Consider the following 22,994-nt stretch of genomic DNA (forward strand, 5'->3'; position numbering starts at 1 on the left):
ACGTCATTTGCGTAAGTCGTTCGCGAATAGGGCTGGGCGTCGTTCACGTCGAAAGCATTGGCTTCTTGCGTGTTAATTTAGAGCATGCGCACTGGGATACTTTTACGGACGGCGCATGCGCCGTTCGCAAAAAGCGTCATTTACGTGGGGTCACATTAAATTTATATAACACACGCCCACATCTACCACATTTGAATTTGGCGGGCTTACGCCAGCCTATTTACGCTACGCCGCCGCAACTTTGGTTTGAGAATACGGAACTTGCCTGTCAAAGTTGCGGAGGCGTAAAAGTAATTGGAAACGTTACGCCCGCACAAAGATACACGCATCTACGTGAATCTGGGCCTAAGTTTATAAATCGCCAGATTTCCTATTCCTGACCGGTCTTAAACAGGAGCTCTGAATGAGGCATTCTTGGCCCAGAGTGGCAATCTGGCAATTCTGGTATTGGCCTAAAGAGCTACAATGGCCGAGAGAGTAATTGAGCAGGTAAATACCTCTCTGGACTCCTCACTGTGAATCAGGACCATTTCAACATTTGGGGAACTGGGGGAAATTCAATAAAGCAATTGATCTACTTCTCTGGTGGTACAGCCCATTAAAAAGGCTTGCGTCAGACTCAACAAAGCCGTCAGTTTTGGCAGCTTTCCTGAACTGTGCGACAGATTCAGGTAGTTCTTAATAACATCACTTTTATAATATGCACCAAATTCTAAAATAATTAAATCCAGTTTATAGACACACTGGAGATAATGAAGACCAACTCTACATTGGTGTACAGAGACAGAGTGTTTGTCTCTATACACTGTGCATTGGGGTGGAATGTTTGCCACCACTATGCCCTTCTCTTCACACCTGTCGCTGGTTGTTAAAGATGCGGTCAAATTCACATTCAACAAGCTGCTCACAACAAATGATGTCAACAGTGGGCAGAGCCTTATGGGGAAGCTAAAGGACTAGTGTCCACATCTGTCCGCTCTCTCCTTGTGATTGACAGCAGGCAGTGAATGGATTCCTTAGCCAATAGCAGGCTGTCTAATGACTATGGATCCCCCTAATTGCCTGCTGTCAATCAAAAGGAAAGTGGACCTGATGAGGAACCAATGTCTGAATCTCCATCTGTTCACACCACTACATTAATCCCCAGCTGTTGCATTGTGTGACAGCTGCAGTGGCAGGAAGGCGACTCAGCAGTGGCGTCTGGCGCTCACTATTTTGGGGTGGTGGTGGGGCATCACAAACTAACACCAACACCCCCCTGCGTGTGGGAGACATGGACAGCAGGAATCAACCCCCCGCCCGCATGGGAGACAGGTGGTAGTGATCACCTCTCCCCTGCGGGAGACAAGGACGGCGGTAATCACCGCCCCCAAGGGAGACATTCTCCTTCGGACCGAACAGAACAGGAAGTGTGCCCTGAGACATGATTGGCCAGGGAATCCTAAGACTCCCTGGGCAATAGGAGCTTCTTGATTGGTCGGGAGGAGAATCAGGAAGACAATACCAAATATTAATTTGCTATTGTCACACAAGTGGGTGGGCTTAGGGCGCAGAGCTCTGTCCCCCGAGCCCACCCTTTTTGAAGCCTATTAGAGCCTCAGGCTCTAATCATATGGTTAAAAAAAAACATTGGTATCCATGCGCTCGGCACACCCCACATGTAGATTAGGGGGCCAGATGTATGGATGGAGGGGGGCGGCGGCCATGATTCGACATAAGTTGCACTTAAGGCAGAGTATCCATATGAACACTCCCACCTCAGTGTGCCTCCACATGACAAATTACAAATTAAATTTGGGGCAAGCACCAACATTTGCTGTGCAAAGGCATGGCGGAATTCTACAGAGCATGGCTTAGCAAAGTTTGCTTACAAGTCAAGGCTGGTTCATTTTTTATGCCAGGAATGCCAATAAATGGTATTTTCTGGATGAAAACATTTTACTAAAATCATCTGTTTAGTAGAACCCAGATCTCAAAGTTATAACTGGTCCATCAAAACCAAAAGGATAAAACGACACCAGGTCAGTGTGAATAAAAGCAACAACACTTTATTCCAATATCCACTTTCATCTAAAAAACTTGCAGACTGCATGTAGAGGTGCTGTGGTATCATGCTTGGTAAACTAAGATAGTAGACAGGATAGACTGGAGGGCTGCTGGGGATGTCCCGACCGCTGAAGATGACAACTGGGGCTAACGGCATAAACAAACTCCAAGACTCCCCCCGTAGAGTGACCGGAGGGGAACAGCCAGATAGAAAGACAGCCGCTCGCACAAGCCCAGACCCACTGCACAAGTGCAGGAGAATGGTGGTGTCATAGGCTCTCACGCACCACTACAAGCTGCAACAAGACAGGACACACAAGCTCAGGAAGGGGCAGAGCAAAATGCGTTTCTGATACCCCGCCTCTTACTTCAGGCTGACCCACCCCTCCCGGAGGGGGAGAATATGTACTATCACTCGGACATAAATAGAGCTAATCAGGGAGGGGATGGGCGAGGCCAGGGATGTCCTACCCCATGCTCAGCAGAAACATCCGCATAGCCGAAAAACAAACAGTGATCCGGATAGAGTGTGTGGGGGGGGATTGCCGACGGCAATAGTTATTTTATATATAAAGAAGAGCAATAAATGGTGTAAAAAATGGTGCGCTTCCATAGTCCTCCAATCCATCCATATCTAATGTATCAAAGAACATAAATGACCTAACAATGTTTTAAAAATATTTTGTGCAAAGAAACATATTCTAAACGATAAAAGTAAAGGATATCAGATCATGTGTTCTATGACAATTTCATCGATAGAAAAAAATAAGAAAATAGGGAAGGGGAAACACATAATACATAAGTAAAAAGCACATCACAGAAGCAACATGTGGACACTATTAATTACCATATGACTGTACAAGTGTGTGTGTACACACATGCAAATATTATATATATGTATCCAATCTGCCAATCAATGTCCTTTTCGCGCCAGGCACACACTCACGCAGGGGCCGGGAACTCCTCCCCCTTCTGGTTCTTTTTGGCGTGTCGCTCTACACACCTCTCTGTGGCACGTGCAGCCGACTTCTCCGCCAAATAACTTGACCTTAACCCCTTCTTTCTCGAACACAGTTCAACACCCCATGAAAATGACTTTCAATTCTGTTGCTAGAGGTAACAGCCTATCCCGGACGAGCCCCATGTGTAGCACCACCCCCCGCAGGAGCTGCTGGTTATATTTTGGGTGGCACGTTACCTCTATGTTCTCGCTGTCCAGGGTGAAAGGAGAGTCTGAAGAATTTCAATGTCCACACAATGCACTTCTTTTTCTTGGATTTATTTGGGAGAACTTTAGAAGAAAAGAAGGATGAGGGGTGGAAGGGTAGGTAGGTTCAAGTGCATAATCAAAGTAGGGAAACAGTCCTGTTTCCAGCATACAGTTCTTGTCGCCACTCTAGCCAGAGTGGGTATTGCTCACCCGGATAGGTCCCTATCACTGGCCTAGCAGCCGAATGGCGCACAAAGTAAAGTACAGTCTCTGCCCCAGACCTTCCTTTCTAGATGAGACACTTTGGTTCGGAATCCCATTCCACAGGATTCAGCAGCCGGATCTCTTTAGCCTTGTTTTTTAGCACTTTAGATCTGACAGGCGACACTGTCAAGCCTCTCGGTATATGGTGCATCCTTCAATTAAGTTTCCAGGCCTTCTCCCAAGGTACCAGCCTCTTGCATGGCCCTCTCCAGGATAGGTCCTCCCCTGGCTTCCTTCATCAGGTGGCTTCCTCCCGCAGGACAGACAGCACAGGATCACCTCTGCGGTACAGGCCCCAGCCAGACAACTGGGCCTAAAGGCAAAGCCGCAGTCCCGGGCCAACGTGGTCCCGGAACTAGGATTCAGGACGTGCACCTCAGGCCAGGAGGGCCACGAGGCGCAGACGGGCGACCAACAGCCCCCCCACCAATGGCGTCTGCCCCTTAAGTACCCCTCCCCAGCATGCACCGCGGGCGACCACTCCCACTGATTCCCTGCTGAGGGGGACAATCAATACACCTTGACCTTGCTGCTGCCACCCTTGGCCTGTGGTGGTAATGACACCCCCAGGCTGAGTAATGGTAGATACTCTCAACACAGCCATGGCTGGAACAGAGGCTAAATTGTCCTTAATCATTCTGGTCTGAGCCAAATAACAGCTCAGACCCCCACTAAATTTAAAGCAGCGCCTGTTCAACAGGAGCAGGGCGCTACATACATACATATATATTTATTTTTTATCAAAACTAGTGGTGCACCGAAATGAAAATTCAGTGGCCCAAACTGAAACCAAAAATTCAGGATGCACTTGATCGAAAACTGAAAACTTGCATTGAAGTCAATGGGACACAACTTTGCATTGAAGTCATTAGGGGCATTTTTGCAGTAAAGTCAAGGGGACACGATTTTTGTGCACTCATTTTCGTAGGAAGAACTAAGAACTATAGTTTTATCAAACAATGGCACGGTTATACATATGGTCACTGCCCAAACACGAGAAGGAATCTAACCTGGCAGTGTCATCTGCATTTATATACCTTTAGAGGACATCTGTAAATGTAATTTACGCTGTGCATAATTTTAGAGAAAATAGATTCTGTGTGTTCAAGTGTAAATGCATGTCAATGCAACTAAACCGAGCAAAATCTTATTTAGGGCTAGTTTACATTAGATACACCTGGTTTTAAACAGTATTAACACATATGCAAGAAAAATGAATGTAATTCAATGAGCCTAGTTTACAATATTGCAGCGCTTTCATGTGTTTTAAACAAAAGTAGAGCACGTTGCCTTTTTTCGCATGTAAATGTACTCAGAATGCACACAAATGCACTGCAAACGCATGTAAAACGCATGTAAGTGCAACTCAATTAGAAAAAAAATTGTAATGTCTAAAATGCACCCAAAATGCATTACAACTGAATGTGAATTCGCATGCGAAACCGCACTGTAAATGTGGTGATTGCAGACAAGCAGGAACATCTAAGAAAGCAATCTTGGAGACATAAAAGTTGTCTATACTTCACAGATTACTTCTCATGTGTTTATAAAAGCTAAACACAGGAGTGCCAGTGCGTAGGAACATTCATTGCAGGAATATTTAGTGTATAACTTCCTTCAGGGACAGATGGTGAAAGTTCTATGTACACTGCAGTACTACACAGTATACTGTAAAATATGAAATAAATATTTGACAGTCTGGAATTTCTTACATACACATGCACAGTTTCAAGAGTTTACAAAAAAATGTGGTATGCAAAAGACATTTCCAAAGAAAGGAAGTGAGTATTACACGTCCCCATCATGCTTTCTTCATATGATTTACTGTATATCATTTCCAGGATAGAATAAAAATCTTTTATACAACAGTCTTAAAGCGTTTGTAAACGGCAGATGTCCAAAAAGAAAACAACCTGCAAGGCAATGGCATAATGTGCTAGCATGCATCGCATGAAATACTTACCTTGGAACTTAGCCCTCCAGCGCTGTAAAGTCTTAGCTGAGAGGGTTGACATATTTCCCATGTCTGTCATCCGGGTTCGTGAGCTCCAGCTATGTGATTGGTCAGAACCACGATGACGTCACTCCCACACATGCACTGTAAGCCGGACCTTTAGAGCGCATGCGTGGATGATGTCACTGGCTGCATGCAGTGTAAATATCTCCTAAACTGTTTAGGACAGGGATATGCAATTAGCGGACCTCCAGCTGTTGCCAAACTAAAAGTCCGATCATGCATCTGCCTCTGGGTTTCATGCTTGATGCTGTCAGAGTCTCGCTATGCCTCATGGGACTTGTAGTTTGGCAACAGCTGGAGGTCCGCTAATTGCATATCCCTGGTTTAGGAGATATTCACTCTACCTACAGGTAAGCCTTATTATAGGCTTATCTGTAGGTACAATTGGTAGTAGAGTTTACTACCACTTTAAGACATAAAGGGGCAGATCCACAAAAGAATTACGCGGGCGTATCTATTGATACGTCGCGTAATTTTAAAGTTCCCACGTCGTATCTTTGTTTTGTATCTACAAAACAAGATACTGGGATCGATCCGACAGGCGTACGTCTTAGTACGCCGTCGGATCTTAGGTGCATTTTTCCGCCGGCCGCTAGGTGGCGTTTCCGTCGAATTCCACGTCGAGTATGCAAATGAGCTAGTTACGGCAAACCACGAACGTACGTCCGGCCGGCGCATTTTTTTACGTAGTTTGTGTTCGGCTTTTTCCGGCGTATAGTTAAAGCTGCTATTATGAGGTGTACTCAATGTTAAGTATGGCCGTCGTTCCCGCGTCGAATTTTGAATTTTTTACGTTGTTTGTGTAAGTCGTTCACGAATAGGAATTTGCGTAGAATGACGTCACCGTCGTAAGCATTGGCTGGTTCCGGTTTAATTTCGAGCATGCGCACTGGGATACCCCAACGGACGGCGCCTGCGCCGTTCAAAAAAATGTTGTTTACGTCGGGTCGCGACGTATTTACATAAAACACGCCCCCATTACATCCATTTGAATTCCGCGCCCTTACGCCGCCAAAGATACACTTACGGCGCAAATTCTTTGAGGATTCGAAAAAAAAAAAAGTTACGGCGGCGTAGTGTATCTTAGATACGCTGCGCCCGGCGGAAAGATGCGCGGAGGTACGTGAATCTGCTCCAAAATTACTACAATAGACTAATGTAGGTAAAACCAGCTATAATTATACCGTATGTACACACACAAATTACTGTATACTCTTGAATTTCTTTGACATCAACAAACTCCTGAGCACTTTTAAGAGTTTCTATTAACATTAGACTATGCCCTCAAATTCATACATATGAACATGTATGGTAAACTCGCCAATTAGATGGTAGCAAATCAACCTGTTTTTTGCAGGAACTCATCCAGGCACATAGGGGGAGATTTACTTAAATTTGAGCATTCAAAATCTGGTGCAGCTCTGCAAAGAAACCAATCAGCTTCCAGTTTTTATATTCAAAGCTTAAGGCTGGGTTCACACTACTACACTACTTTGATCCTACTTTGCTCTGCTACATCGGTCCTACATTTATCCTACATTGGTCCTACATCCATCCTACTTTCATGAACAGGATACTACTTTGGTCCGACTTCAATGATATTCAATGGGCTGAAGTAGGATCAATGTAGGACCAAAAGTAGTACAGGGAGCATTTTCAAAGTCGGACCGACTTGTGTAGGACGCTACAAGACGCTCTCATAGGGAAACATTGAACACAGAGCAAAGTAGGATGAAAGTAGTGTAGTAGTGTGAACCCAGCCTCAGCTGAGGTTAGAAGTTGATTGGCCATTATGCACAGCTGCACCTTATTCTGAGTGCTCCAGTTTTAGTAAATCTCCCCCATAGTATCTTCTTGCAAGGTGATCTCAATTTTGCAAGGGGTTGACTTCAAGCATATGGGCCAGTTTATGTATTCTATGCAAAATAAAGGCTAAAGGATTCAGACACATCCTGCTCCAAGCGCTCAATGCACAAAACAGTCCAGTTTTCAACAATCAGTTGTACTAGTTGGAAAATTACCCTTTTTTTGTTTTGGTAAGTATGGAATATTGCATTATTCATATTTGGTATTTTTCAGCCATAAAGTGGAGTTCTCTGCTCCTTTTCACATCATTTGCTATATCTCCTTACAGCCTGTCTAGAAAAACATTTACAGACCTCAATAGCTCAAACTGAAAATCTATGCACACTAAGCAATGACTCGTCATTATTGGATTGCCCTATCTCATGCTTCAATCACACAAAACAACCTTAATCCCCAGTTCACTGGGAATCCTTTGATTGTACATGCATATTTAAAATGATATGAAACGGTTTAAAGGCTAGAATAGTCAAAGGGTTCAGGGAACCCCGTCGACCCTGAAACACCAACACAAAGGGGTGGGTGGGAGGACTATAGCGGTACTCGATAAAGTGAATCTACTCAAACTAGAGCTATCACATAAGTAAATTTAGCAACATTTATTGGCATGATATACATAAAAATAATTATTAAGAATATTAGGATGATGGTACATTTCCAACTTTCTTGTATTTTTCGAAATGTTAGAGGTTAAATCTATTTACGGTTTAAAGGCTCAAACATTAAAATTTACATTTGCAACTGTTCTGTTTGTACTTTCCAACTTACCCTTGCTTCACTAGTTCAAACACTGAAAAACAAAAAACAGAAACACATTTTATAAATTCTATATTATAAAAGTCAAACACAGAAGAAAGATAACTGAAACAGTTGAAGCTTATGGTGCAAAAACCAAACAACAGCTAAATGAAATCTGGAACAATGCTACACGCAAACACAGCCTTACCCTCTAGAACAGGCACTCCTATCCATTTTGCCCAGGAGAAACCCTTGAAACAATTTTTAGGTCTCAGGGAACCCATGAATAAACCTTAATCAGAATTACAGCTCACAGTACATTAGCATGGTCAGTAGGCTGTAGATATATTAAAGGAGAAGTCAAGTGTGGGCTTCTCCTCTGGGTCACAGGAGTGCAATTCGTTTTGCACTCCTGTGACCAGTTTTCAGCGGAGAGCGGTCTGAATTCTGCTCTCCGCTGACATGACTGCCATCAGTCGAGGCAGCGCTTCATCCCGACTTCCTAAGCCTGGATCTGCCAGCTGCCTTGATTGATGGCAGTCTCAGCGTTCAGCCGAGACAGCCGCTACCCGACCCTCCAAAGCTCAGCGCTCCAATGAGCGTGGAGAAGCAGAGACGCTGACTGACAGTCAACAGCTCTCCTCACGGGGATCTGTGAAAACCAAGCCATCAGCGATGTTCGGTGGCTCGGTTCTCAGTGCAGAGACGGCGGGAGACAGCTGCAGCATCGGTCTGATGTTGCATCCACATAGGCAAGTATGAATCAAAAATAAAAATAAAACCCATACTTTTAATCTAGTTGTCAATGCTCTTGTCAGTAGAGAATATATTTTTGTGGATGTGGTTATTTTGGCCAATTTATTATTCATATTCAAATGCTAGAGTCTGTTGTGGGAAGGTAGAGGGAAATACAGTTGGTTCCTTTTTTTTTACTTTTCTACTACTACTACGTTTCCTTTTTATTTTTAGATTATCCAATAGATTCCACTTTCCCCTGTATTTCTAATGAACCGGTAGAACTTGTTTGTTTCCATAAGTCAAGTTGGTGGCATGCCAGGGAAATTCTGAAGAGGTAATTCAGATGGATTCAGAGTCAACATCATCCTACCAATACAGAACCCATTATCGATGGCCTATTGTATCCCATGACAAAACTAATAAAAGAATTGCATGCAGTTTAAAAACTGAAGTTAATTATTTTCAATCACAATCCTTTATCATTTGCAGAGCCTTAGCTGAGAAGCCTTGTTTTGTAAAGTGTATACTGGTGCATCTCAAATTTGAATATCATCAAAAAGTTTATCAATTTTAGTAAATCAATTCAAAATTTTATACAGATACGTTAATCACAGAGCGATATATTTTTCTTTTGAGAATTATGGCTTACAGCTAGTGAAAACCCCAAATTCTGTATTTTAGAAAATTTGAATATTACATAAGAAGAATAAAAAATATATTTTCTTTAATACAGAAATGATGGCTTACGGAAAGGTATGTACAGTATAGTATGCACTTAATACTTGGTCGGGGCTCCATTTGCATAAATTACTACATCAATGCGGCGTGACATGGAGGTGATCAGCCTGTGGCACTGCTGAGGTGTTATGAAAGCCCAAGTTGCTTAGTGGCCTTCAGCTCATCTGCATTGTTGGGTCTGGTGTCGCATCTTCCTCTTGACAATACCCCACAAATTCTCTATGAGGTTTAGGTCAGGCAAGTTTGCTGGCCAATCAAGCACAGTGATACCATGATCATTAAACCAGGTATTGGTCTTTTTGGTGTGGGCAGATGTCATGTTCTGCCAGAAAATTAAATAAGCATCTCCATAAAGCTGGTTAGCAGAGGGAAGTATGAAGTGCTCTAGAATTTCCTGGTAGAGGGCTGCGCTGACTTTGGACTTGATAAAACACAGTGGACCAACACCAGCAGATAACTTGGGGACGCACAGAATCCAAGTTGCATGAGGTCCAGTGTGAAGTCTCCAGTCAGTGATGATTTGGGGAGCCATGTCATCTGCTGGTACTGGTCCACTGTGTTTTATCAAGTTCAAAGTTAGTGCAGCCTTCTAGCAGGAAATTCTAGAGCACTTCAGCCTTTTCTTTGCAGATAGCTGCCATAACCCCGGTATTTTCTTCAACGGCGGGCGGTCCTCTTTTAGATAAAAGTGGTCTACATGGTGGATTCGACACGAGATCACTTATCGGCGACGGAAGAGTTGCCCCCCTCCTGCCACGTTCTGGTCGTCTCCGCCGCTTACCGGAGCCTTTGGTATCGGCGGAGACGAGTGAGGGAAAGATGGCCGCCACTCGGCTCCATAACATTGGATGATGAAAGCGACATCAAACGTCACTGGTCTTGAAGGGGATTTTTTTTTTTTAAAAGCCATTTTTTTTTATTGCATTTAAGCGTAAATGTGAGATCAGAGGTCTTTTTAACCCCAGATCTCACATTAACCACTTGCCCACCGCACTATAGCCGCATTGATGGCATTGTGCGGCTCAATAACTCTGGGAGGGCGTACATTGACGTCCTCCCAGAGTCTCGCTCCCGGGAACTTCTGAGCTCGCCAGGTTCACGGGACCCAGTGTAGCACGGATCGCGGTAAAGGGCCAATGACAGCGGCCCTTTACCATGTGATCGCTCCATCCAATGACGGAGCGGTCACAAATGTAAACAAACCGGGGTAATCAGGAGTTCAATGCTCTCCTCACACCGATACAGCGTGAGAGGAGAGCATTGTATGCAAACTGTGAGTCATAAAATTACATATAGTCATATGCCCAGCAGTGCCCAACAGTGCTACATCAGTGCCAAACAGTGCTACATCAGTGCCACCTCTGTGCGAATCAGTGCCACCAGAGCCACACCCGTCCAACCAGAGGCACACCAGTGCCACCTGTGCCCATCAGTGCTCATCTGAACCTTTGCAGTGCCACCTGTGTCCACCAGTGCCACTTCTGTGCTAATCAGTGCCACCAGAGCCACACCAGTGCTCACCTGTACCATCAGTGCCACTACACAGTACAATCAGTGCCACTACAGTGCCAATTGGTGCCACTACTGTGTCAATCAGTGCCACCTGTGCCACTACCATGCCATCAGTTCAACTCATTTGTACCACTACAGTGCCACATAGTGCACATCAGTACTCTGCAGTGCAGCCTCACCAGTATGGCAAAAACATTTTTTACCAGCGAGGAGGCCTACCAGCATCAAAGCATGAGCAATGAGAGCAACGGGGAGCTCTCTGAGTCTCAGTCCGATTCGGCCTATGAACCTTTGAAAAGCAGTGGGTCTGATACAGAATCGGAAGAGGAACGTGTGCCTGTGAAAAAAAGGCGTTCTGGCATGGAGCAGCAGCCCACTACCAGGGCCGTCCACCTCGAGCGCAGTGCTGTCCACCTCGAGCACAGTGCCACTGCAACAAAGGCCAAGCTCCAGTAGGGTGTCATCTCAGCCCCAAAGGGATAGGGGCCATGCCAGCCTTCCCTTTGCCCTTCAAAACCCCTTGTGACTTCCCCCTAATTCCAGAGCAGCAAACATCCCCCCTTTCACCACCCAGCCCGGTGTCCAGGTAAACACAGATGATTTTGCCATGCTTGATTTTTTTCATTTGATTTTCACTGAAGACTTACTATCGTCCATTGTGGCCCAGTGCAACCTCTACGCACAGCAGTACATAGTAAGCAACCCTGGTTGTATTTACGCCCATCCCTTTGAGTGGAGAGAACTTACTGTAGAGGAATTCAAAATTTTCTTAGGCCTAACTTTTAATATGGGACTCACAAAAAAAAAAACGAATTGTACTCTTATTGGTCTACCAACCCCATCCACCACATGCCACTCTTCTCATCCCTGATCAAGATACCTTATAATTATGCGGTTCCTCCACTATAATGACAACACCCAGTGCCCTCCCCGAAATGACTCTTTTGACAAACTATTTAAAATTCTGCCACTCCTAAATTATTTCTCTGAAAAATTCTCCCAGTTATATACCCCCCAACAGAATATCTCTGTGGATGAGTCCCTCATAAAATTGTGAGGCAGGCTGGGCATCAGTTTATCCCCAGCAAAAGGGCCCGATATGGGGTTAAAATGTACAAACTTTGTGACCGAGCAACGGGGTACATCTACGCCTTCCTGGAGTACAAAGTGAAGGACTCCAAACTGTATCCCCCTGAATGCACAGAGTATATTGGAGCCAGCGGAAGAGTTGTCTGGGAGCTTGTCTATCAACTCCTTGGAAAGGGATACCATCTTTATGTGGATAATTTTTATATAAGCTTGCCCCTTTTCCGCAATCTTCACCGGAGGGACACCCCAGCATCAGTAAGAGCCAATAGAAAGGGCTTCTTGCAAAAACTCGTCAATGAAAGGCTACAATGATGGGAGATGGCATCTTTGCGGAACCAGGAGCTATTGGCTGTCAAGTGGAGGGACAGACGAAATTTGAGGCCCACTGGGTTTGCCTTTCTATTGCAAGTTTCCAAGTTGCCAATGTGTTTTGGGTATACCAAAAGTGCACATGTGGCACCAAAACACTGAACTGTGAGTATACCCGGAGTCTGCCTGTTACTGAAAATCGTGTCAGTTTTTTTCAGTGAGGTGGCTTTTAGACCTCATATTTTTATGCATTCTTTATTTAGAAAAGACATTTACATAAGAAAGAGATGTCAATACAACAGACAAGAAACAGTTGACAAGCATATGCAAATTATACACAGAGATTATTACAAAGAACAACCTTGTGAACAGTGCACAAGAATGGATGTAAGCAGTAATGGTACATTCTCCTGGCCCCCAAAGTGAGTCCTCAGGTGCAAATACCAGGCTGATGTTTGGGCCAGTCACAGGTATACTCATCTTTAAAAAGACTCTGTAGTAATGAGACACAACATGTATCAGGCTCATATGAGGTAGACCCAGATAAGCCAGACTAGAGGATAATAACCTGAATGTAACACATTCGCTGATTAATATTCAGGCATGAAAAAGAACAGAAAGACAGGAGAGAAGTGTAAAAGAGGAGGGGGAGAAAATGGATACGGGGCCTGCATTGGGCAGGGGGAAGCACTGAATCAAAAGGTAGCTAAAGGGCCCTTATATGAAAGGAGATCAAAGAGGTACAATCTGATATTAGTAAGCGGGGGGGGAGTAGATTGGCCGGTATTAGCCAGTTCAACAGAAACTGTCCGACTCTCAGCCAGTGTGTACGGCAGTCTGCCTGGCTTCTGTTGAATGGCCATGCTGGAAAAACAGCGGCCAATCGGCATCTGATCAGCGCTCGCAGCCAATGGCAGTGAGTGCTGGACCACTATGTTCTGGGGGGCAGATCCCCTGTCAGAACACAATAGCTCAGCAGGGAGATCACTGTACTAACATCATATAATTAGCAAAGTGAGCACCTTAGTTTTTTTTTTTCATTCAGCACACTGGATTGAACGAAACAGAAACTTAACATGTGTACCAGGCATTGCAATTAAGTTTCAGTGCTTTTCACTAAGTTGCTACAGAATTTTTATGTGCAGTCATGCTCCAATCATTGCCACATCTGTTGTTCTGTCACTGGTTTACAATGCAACAGAATGGTAATAGCATTATGTAATGTTGGAGAAAACATCTTCCACTAAAATGTTTTATAAACAGGCTATGCAGAGCAGTTAGAATCAGCATGGCTGTGAATATTACACTGCATATGCCAGAACTGTATATACAGTATACACTGTGCTGGTCTCAAAACTACCTACAAGAGGGGGTCACTAATGAATTTCTACAGACTAGAGTAGGAATAATTATCACATTTGTGGTGGCATGGATTAGGAATCTTTTAATAAGTTCAGGTAACAGCAGAGCAATAGAAGCTTATACCAATAGCTATAAGAAATATCACATTTTCACCATAAAAGATTTTATAGAGCTAAACCTAAGTAGTTCTATCAAGTGACAGATCCACCAGAAGTAACAAATCCACCAGAGCACAGAATTCGATAAATTAACGCACAGACTGCATATTGGGTTTAGTGGGAGGCCCTGGCTTCCTCTAGGGTGGTCAGATCCCTGTTGAGCCTTCTACTGTTTTATGCATGGAAGGGGATTGTGATGCAGTGGAAGGCTGCCACTGGCCCCCACCTTGACTTTTTGGAAGTCTCTAATCAACTTGGTGGTCCCTCTCTATAAAGATACGTACCAATCTATGGGCTGCCCCAAAAAGTTTAACAAGATTTGGATTAGCTCTACCACGTAAGCTGTCCCCTTTTCCTTACCTGCACCTTCATTGGTCTTTTAGGACCTCAGTGATATGAACTGTTAATTGATAGGTATCGAATTTTTCCATTCTTTTTGTCACTTGGTGCTCCCCATATCTAATGTTATTTAATGTGCTAGGACATTTTCACCCTTTTGTTTATTTTCTTATAAATCTGGGTAACTATGAGCAAGGTTGAAGTGCTCTATAAGTGGTATTTAGCCTTTTGTGTTTGTTTTTGGTTGTCTAGTGCTTTATTGTAAACCTTGAGCCAGGGTATGCCCAATAAGCTCAGTTTTTGTATTTTTATGCTTAACATACAAATAAAAAGAAATGAAAATGAATGCACAGACAGTTTGAAAAAAAATAATAATAGATTCTATACCCATGTATAGATGGTCCTCGCTGGGGTCATCCAGTACCTAACAAAAAAAGAGAAAGAGTTGTGATGGCTGCAGAGGATAAAAGGTAACAATATATATATATAATTAAAGTAGTAATAAACCCACAACGTTTTGTTTTTAGCAATCCTGCTCCTTGAAATGTTCTAGTCACGGCACCATGACTCACATTTGGAGCACTTGTCCACTTATAACTCATTTTTGGGACAAAATACTTCACTTCTACTGTGATTTAGTTGGGAGCAAAATTGTTAATTCTCCTCTCATTACTGTGCCTTCGATGATGCCTGGATCCTATAAACAAAATAAAAAAAAAGTCTTCTCCGACACTTCTTAAATTCTGCATGTACTGTTATTGCCCGGGCATTGCGAAAACCGCTACCCTCGAACTTTGTGGCTTGGGCCTGTGAAATGGGCTCTATTGGTCATCTAGAAAGGTTGATCTCTTGGGACAGATTAAACTGATGAGTATAGGACATGACGGACAAACTGCTCGGTATGTTGACTGAGGCGCTGAGGTTGCAGGAGCTCCCACATTCCCTGAGTGAGGCAGTGGTGGTGGTGATCCCTAAGCTAGGTAAGGACCCGACCTTATGCTCCTCGTACCACCCCATCTCACTGATAAACGTTGATGCGAAACTCCTGGCCAAGGTCTTGGCCAGGAGACTAAACACGGTCATAACTGCTTTGGTACATCCAGACCAAACGGGGTTCATGCCGGGGAGGGGAACGGACATTATTATTAGAAGGCTTTTCACACATATGGACAGGGGACGGCCGGAGTCGGCGGGAGTGGTGGCATCCCTTGATGCCGAAAAAGCCTTTGATTCAGTGGAATGGGAGTTCCGGTGGGGTGTCCTTAGGTGGTTCGGCTTTGGGCCGAATTTTATGAGATGGTTGAAGATGCTTTACGCTGATCCCAGGGCCAGGGTCCGCACAAATGGCGTACTCTCCGAAACTTTCCCCTTGGGCCAGGGCACTCATCAGGGCTGTCCGCTATCACTGGGACTATTTGCTCTGGCGGCCGAGCCCCTTGCCATCGCCCTGAGGTGGGGGTCAGGGGCATAGCAGTGGGGGATATAGAGGAGAAGGTGTCCCTTAATGCGGACGACACCCTATTGACCTATTTGAGGTATTTGTCTTTTTCTCGGGAATCCGCATAAACTGGGGCAAGTCCGTTCTCTTCCCATTGCACCCCTCGCTTCCAAGGGTGGATACTGGTACCCCTCTTCAGTGGGTGGGCGACTTCACCTATCTAGGCATTCGGATTAGTAACACCACACATGAATTTATAGAGAGGAATGTGCAGCCTCTCCTTACTCATCTTGCTGTCAAGTGCACAGCCTGGCACACCCTCCCGCTGACTCCAGTTGGCAGGGTGAACCTGCTCAAAATGGTGTTCCTCCCTAAGTTCTTATATTTCTTTCGCAATACCCCTTCCCACATTCCCAGATCCTTCTTTAGACGATTGGAGGGGGTGCTGACCTCTTTCATCTGGGCCGGGAGGCCACCCCGGGTGGCGAGACAGATACTATATCTCCCCTTATTGGGAGGTGGGCTGGCTCTCCCAAATTTTCTATTGTATTATTGGGCAGCTGTCCTAGTTATGGTACGCTGGTGGTTCTCCCAGCCCAGACAGAATCTGGCGGTGAGACTTGAGGCGGCCATACTTACCCCTCACAGAATGGCCAGCATATACCCACATCTGGATCCGAACTGTCCCAGATGTGGGATCGAAGTGGGGACCTTCTGGCACATGGTTTGGGATTGCCCAAAGCTCAGGCCGTATTGGGTGGGGGTAGCAGAGAGGCTTAGCGACATAGGAGGGAGCAAGGTACCGCTGGACCGAATGGTGCTCCTCCTGAGTCATTTGGGTGAGGTGGAGGGAGACAGATATACTAAGCTATGTAGTACATTCTCACTGTTTTATGCTAGGAGGGAGATAATGCTACGGTAGAAGTCGGTGGGACCCCCCACCCTTGGTTCCTGGAGGAAGGCGGTGGACTCGGCCTTTCCCCTTTACAAACTCACATATGAGAGTAGGCCGTGACCTGCTAAATACAATAAGGTCTGGTCGGCTTGGGTGGATGCGTCGCATGGCTGGGGGGCCGGGGGGGTGGGGGACAGAGATGGACCCCCCCCCCCCTGCCCTGCATGGGGGCCTGTTGCGCCACCTGATTCTGCCGACTGTTGAGTTACTTTTACCTTGCGTTTAGGTACATGAGGATTTAGCGCGGGGGTTATGGTTGTTTACCCTAGTGTACTCGAGGGAGGGCTCTAATTGGGACTGCGCCTGGTAGTTATCAGTTGAGGTATGTCAGGGCAAAAGAGCCATGGGCCAGATTCACAGAGCAGATACGACGGCGTATCTCCTGATACGCAGTCGTATCTGTTGTTCTATCTATGCGACCGATTCATAGAATCAGTTACGCATAGATAGCCATAAGATCCGACAGGTGTAATTGTTTTACACTGTCGGATCTTAAGATGCAATACCACGGCCGCCGCTGGGGGGGGGTTTGCGTCGTAAACCAGCGTTGGGTATGCAAATTAGGAGTTACGGCGATTCCCGGTGGTTTTTTCGCGTTCGCTACGTCGCCGCTAGTCTAGTTTCCCATCGCAAAGTTAGTAGTTTTTTTTGGTGCCTTAACTTTACACAGCAATCGTATTGCTGTATAAAGTATGGCCGTCGTTCCCGCGTCGAAATTTAAAAAATAACGTCGTTTGCGTAAGCCGTCCGGGAATACGGAATTACGCTACGCGCGTCGCCGTTCGAAAAAATGACGTCACTTCGCGCAAAGCACGGCGGGAGTTCGGAAACGGAGCATGCGTGGTAGGTCCGGCGCGGGAGCGCGCCTAATTTAAATGGCACACGCCCATTTAAATTGGCCCGCCTTGCACCGGAGGCCGCTGGCGTAGGTTTTCATCGCAAGTGCTTGGTGAATCAGGCACTTGCGATGAAAAATTAATCTACGTGAATCTGGCCCCATGAACTTGTACCTTGTTTGTTTATTTTACTTTATTTTTATTTATTTTATGCAAATGCTGGGAATGCTTATTTCTGACTGTAAAAACCTGATTGTCGACTACTGCATATCTTGTAATGCTGTTTTGTTAATAAAAACACCTTTCTGTTATACCTTGACCTGATCGGTCTGGAATCACTTTCGACATTCCTCTAAATTTGCCTCCCATCTGTGACCTCCGTGGCATAATATTTGTTATGCATCATAGATGCCTGATTTTGTTTCCCTTCACAGTGCTTGGGTCCCTCTCCATTCCCCCCCCCCTTCTTTTTTCCTTCTCTTTTCTCCCCTAATTCGTGCTTCTCTTGGTTACTGGGTTTTTATTATGTCATCTAGTCTTGAATACGCTTTTCTAGTTATAACCAAATAACTATTATTTAAATACCCTTGGGAGGGATTCACTATTGTTTTTGATGTTGACAACCCTCCCTCAATGAATATCCTCCAAGGTCTTCTATGTTGCCGATACAGTTAAAACTTCACTCCATGCAAATGTTGGATGATCACTTATGTCCCCCTTACTACGGTGGATATGCTCCCTTGTTTTCTACCTATCAGGAAATCACCAAGTTGTACTCCTATTTGCCTTATGTACTAGTATACATGACTTACGGTTACTGTTATATATGCTGTACTGAATATGGATCTTATCTTGAACCTCTTGAACTTTCTGGGCCAGATTCATATACAATTGCGGCGGCGTAACGCATCGCATTTACGTTACACCGCCGCAAGTTTTACGGGTAAGTGCTTGATTCACAAAGCACTTGCCTGTAAACTTGCGGCGGCGTAGCGTAAATCCGTCCGGCGCAAGCCCGCCTAATTTAAATGGGGCGTGTATCAATTAAATTAGGCGCGTTCCCGCGCCGAACGTACTGCGCATGCTCCGTTTTGAAATTTCCCGCCATGCTTTGCTCGAAATGACGTCGCACCGACGTAATTTTTTGAATGGCGACGTGTGTTACGTCCTTTCCTATTCACGGACGACTTACGCAAAAAAATAAATTTAAAATTCGACGCGGGAACGACGGCCATACTTTAACATGGCAAGTCTAAATATAAGCCATGAAATAGCAGCCGTAGGTATACGCCGGGAAAAGCCGACTAGCGACGACGTAAGAGAATTCGACGAACGCGCGTACCTTCGTGGATCGCCGTAAACAGCTAATTAGCATACCCAACGCGGAAAACGACGCAAACTCCACCCAGCGGGCGCCGAAGTATTACACCTACGATCCGAAGGCGTACAAAGCCGTACGCCTGTCGGATCGAAGCCAGAAGCAGTCGTATCTTGGTTTGAGGATTTAAACTAAAGATACGCCGCGGCAAATTTGAAAAATACCCCGGAGTATCAGTAGATACGCCGGCGTATTTCTACTGTGAATCTGGCCCTCTGTTTTTTCATACGTATTTGTGCGCAAATAAAAATCAATAAACAAAGATTAACCAGTTCCCGACCCCCGCATGTACATATACGTCCACAATATGGCACGTACAGGCACATGGGCGTACACGTACGTCCTCGCCTATTAGCGGGTGGGGGGTCCGATCGGGACCCCCCCCGCTACATGCGGAGGTCGGGTCCGCTCGGGGAGCGATCCGGGACCACGGCGCGGCTATTTGTTTATAGCCGCTCCGTCGCGATCGCTCCCCGGAGCTGAAGAACGGGGAGAGCCGTGTGTAAACACGGCTTCCCCGTCCTTCACTATGGCGGCGCATCGATCGCGTCATTCCCTTTATAGGGAAGACACGATCGATGACGTCATTCCTACAGCCACACCCCCAAACAGTTGTAAACACATACTAGGTGCACCCTAACTCCTACAGCGCCACCTGTGGTTAACTCCCAAACTGCAACTGTCATTTTCACAATAAAGAATGCAATTTAAATGCATTTTTTGCTGTGAAAATGACAATGGTCCCAAAAATGTGTCAAAATTGTCCGAAGTGTCCGCCATAATGTCGCAGTCACGAAAAAAATTGCTGATCGCCGCCATTAGTAGTAAAAAAAAAAAAATTAATAAAAATGCAATAAAACTATCCCCTATTTTGTAAACACTATAAATTTTGCGCAAACCAATCGATAAACGCTTATTGCGATTTTTTTTACTAAAAATAGGTAGAAGAATACGTATCGGCCTAAACTGAGGAAAAAAAATGTTTTTATATATGTTTTTGGGGGATATTTATTACAGCAAAAAGTAAAAAATATTGCATTTTTTTAAAAATTGTCGCTCTATTTTTGTTTATAGCGCAAAAACTAAAAACCGCAGATGTGATCAAATACCACCAAAAGAAAGCTCTATTTGTGGGGAAAAAAGGACGCCAATTTTGTTTGGGAGCCACGTCGCACGACCGCGCAATTGTCTGTTAAAGCGACGCAGTCCCGAACTGTAAAAACACCTTGGGTCTTTAGGCTGCATATTGGTCCGGGGCTTAACTGGTTAAACATACATTTTATAATCACTATGGTTGAAAACAAACATTGATTTTACCCCACTACCCATTTGAAAATCGAATGAACATTATTTAAGTGAAAAAAAAAAATATATATATACTAAATGTATGGCCAGCTTTACATCTGGACAGGCCAAAGTGTGCCTTTAACGCACAATGTCCCTTTCCAGTTTTTTTAAACTGGTTGCAATGCAGGCACATTCATCGGAATGTTCCCTTGAATTCCCTAGTAGCACACATGTTGGAATTAAACGAGTTAACTCAAATTGCACCTTTTTAGGATGCCTTTATTTTAGGTTTCAATAATTTTTATTGAAGTTTGACCAAAATTTTACAAAACAAGGTAGAAAATTCTCGGCTTGACATTGCATGGTATACAACACAGTCAGGGAGTTAAACATTACACATCCTATAGGGCTCAAAGGATTCCCCCCATATAGCATTCATAGATCACTTGCTATTCCTAACAAAAGTTGTAAGCATCAGACCTGTAATCCGATCCGCCATGCCCACAACCCAAGGTTTTCCCTCAATCTAAAATCGTAATGCACTTGCTTCCCACTTGGACGAACCAGTTCCCCATCAAACTCTCCGGGGGAGTCAGGCTCCTCTCACAGCGCGGAAGCCTCCCGTATCATCCCAAGTCAGCAATGGTTCACCGAGGATAAGAAAGACATCAAAACCCAACAATGCCAGGGTTGAGATCTGGCAAGTAAAAACAATAAAAAAAAAAAAAAAAAAAAGAAACAAGATTCAAGGGGGGTATAACAGTAAATAGAATAGGTAAAGAAGAAAGAAAAGGAAAGACGAAAGAGATACAAGAGGGAGGGAGCTACGGCACCATAACCAAAAGATCTATCGCCAGTGTGTATGGTTAACTGGGGTCGTTCGTTAGATATCCAATCCAAGGATCCCATACTTTATGAAATTGTTTCATTTTGTCTTGTACCATAGCCTCTCATTTAAAATGAGCCACGACAGTTTATGTCTCAGCTGATCGAATGGCAGAGCAGCAGACCTCCAGTTCCTGGCTATAGTTATTTAACTCGAAATAAAGATAAACGTAAGAAGCCGCCTTTGGGACTTAGAGGCCTCCAACACCCCGCCACCCAGCAGCGCATGTCTTGCCGACTTTTTCAGGTTAAGGGTATAAATAAGATTGTACACCCTGATCCAAAATCTCCTGACTCTAGGGCAGGTCCACCAAATGTGAAAGGTGGAACCCTCCTGGCCACAGCCTCTAAAACACTTAGGAGAGGCACCAGGTACAAAAGTGGCCAACCTGACTGGTACCATATACCATCTTAATAAAACCTGAGGCCCCGTACACACGACCAAACATGTATGCTGAAACTGGTCCGCGGACCAGTTTCAGCATACATGTTTGGTCGTGTGTAGGCGCGAGCGGGCCGATTTCCAGCAAACATTTGCCCGCCGGGCCTTTTCCCAGCAGACAAATATTCCTGGACGTGTTTTAAAACCGTCCGCTGGAATCCTGCCCGCTCGGACATGTACGGTCGTCAGTACAGACCTACCGTACATGTCCGAGCGCCCGCTGTCCCTCGCATGCGTCGAATGAGTTTGACGCATGCGTGGAAGCATTTAAATGGCAGGCCCGCCCACGTCGCTGTGTCATCGCCGCGGCCACGCCCTGCGTATTGTTTACGCGCTGACTTCTGTACGATGGTTAGTACAGCCATCGTACAGAAGCCCTCGGGCAGACATGTACGGTGAAAACGGTCCGACGGACCGGTTTCATCGTACAGGTTTGCTCGTTAGTACCCGACCTTATAGTTAGCCTCTATATTAGAGGTATTAATAAGCGATCGAGAAGCAGCCCCCGATATATTAAGCCATTCCTCAAGGTCAAGAGTGACTTGGAGGTCTCTTTCCCATTGAAGCATATAACTTATTTTTTTCGAAACATGCATCAAAATCGTATAAATGGCTGAAATGTGGCCTCGAATTTTGTCATATTGACTACTTAAATGTTCCATAGGTGTTAACTTCAGTAAGTCGCCCTTGCGAGCTATGGTTCATAAAAAGTGGCTCATTTGAATATACCTAAAGCGCTCGGTGGATGGCATTTGGTATTTATCTACTAGAAATTGCTCAGATAACACGCCCCTATGATCGCACAGATCTGCTATGTGTATGAGGCCTTTATTTGTCCACCAAGCGAAAGCTAAAGGAGTAAGGCACGGGGTGAAGTCCCTATTTTTCAAAAGCGGTGCTTTTTTGTGTTCTGGAGAGTCTATCCCAGACTTCTAGAGAGAACGAGAGGGTAGGACATAAAATAACCGGTCTATCTTTCATTGGGAGCCACATCAAATGAGATATTAAATCCGTGAAACCTAGAAAGATGGGCCAACTGGGCCGCATAGAAATACTTCTGTAAATCAGGCAGACCAAGTCCCCCTTTACACTTTGGAGTGTACATCGTACTTTTCAGCCTCAGAAAATGGCTTCAAGATGGCATGCAGATTGGGAAGGGAAGTGAATGGAGACGTCACGGTTAACAGGAGGTCATCAGCAAATAAAAGGCATTTATGTTCACAATCTCCGCAAACTATCACCCGTACATCCAGATTCGTACGAATCCTAATGGCCAGTGGCTCTATTGCTAGGACAAACAATAGCGGGGATAAAGGGCAGCCCTGCCTAGTGCCCCTCCTAATGATAAACGATTGGGAGGAATACCCTCTAAGCATCAATGAGGCCGATG

The 22,994-nt window shown here is 45.0% G+C and overlaps 1 protein-coding gene across 3 annotated transcripts in view; it reads right to left on the reverse strand.

The window, feature by feature from the left end:
- CAMKK2 (calcium/calmodulin dependent protein kinase kinase 2) overlaps positions 1–22,994 on the reverse strand; it is a 188,661-nt gene that overhangs the window by 72,123 nt on the left and 93,544 nt on the right. For all 3 annotated transcript variants that reach the window (XM_040346824.1, XM_040346832.1, XM_040346842.1), the window contains exons 7-8: positions 14,771–14,807; positions 8,169–8,190 (exon numbers count right to left, since the gene is read on the reverse strand). In XM_040346824.1, coding sequence (XP_040202758.1) covers positions 8,169–8,190; positions 14,771–14,807 — 59 coding nt within the window. The remainder of the gene's footprint in view (positions 1–8,168; positions 8,191–14,770; positions 14,808–22,994) is intronic.

This window comes from Rana temporaria, chromosome 1 (assembly GCF_905171775.1).
Source record: "Rana temporaria chromosome 1, aRanTem1.1, whole genome shotgun sequence".
Lineage (NCBI taxonomy): Eukaryota > Metazoa > Chordata > Amphibia > Anura > Ranidae > Rana > Rana temporaria.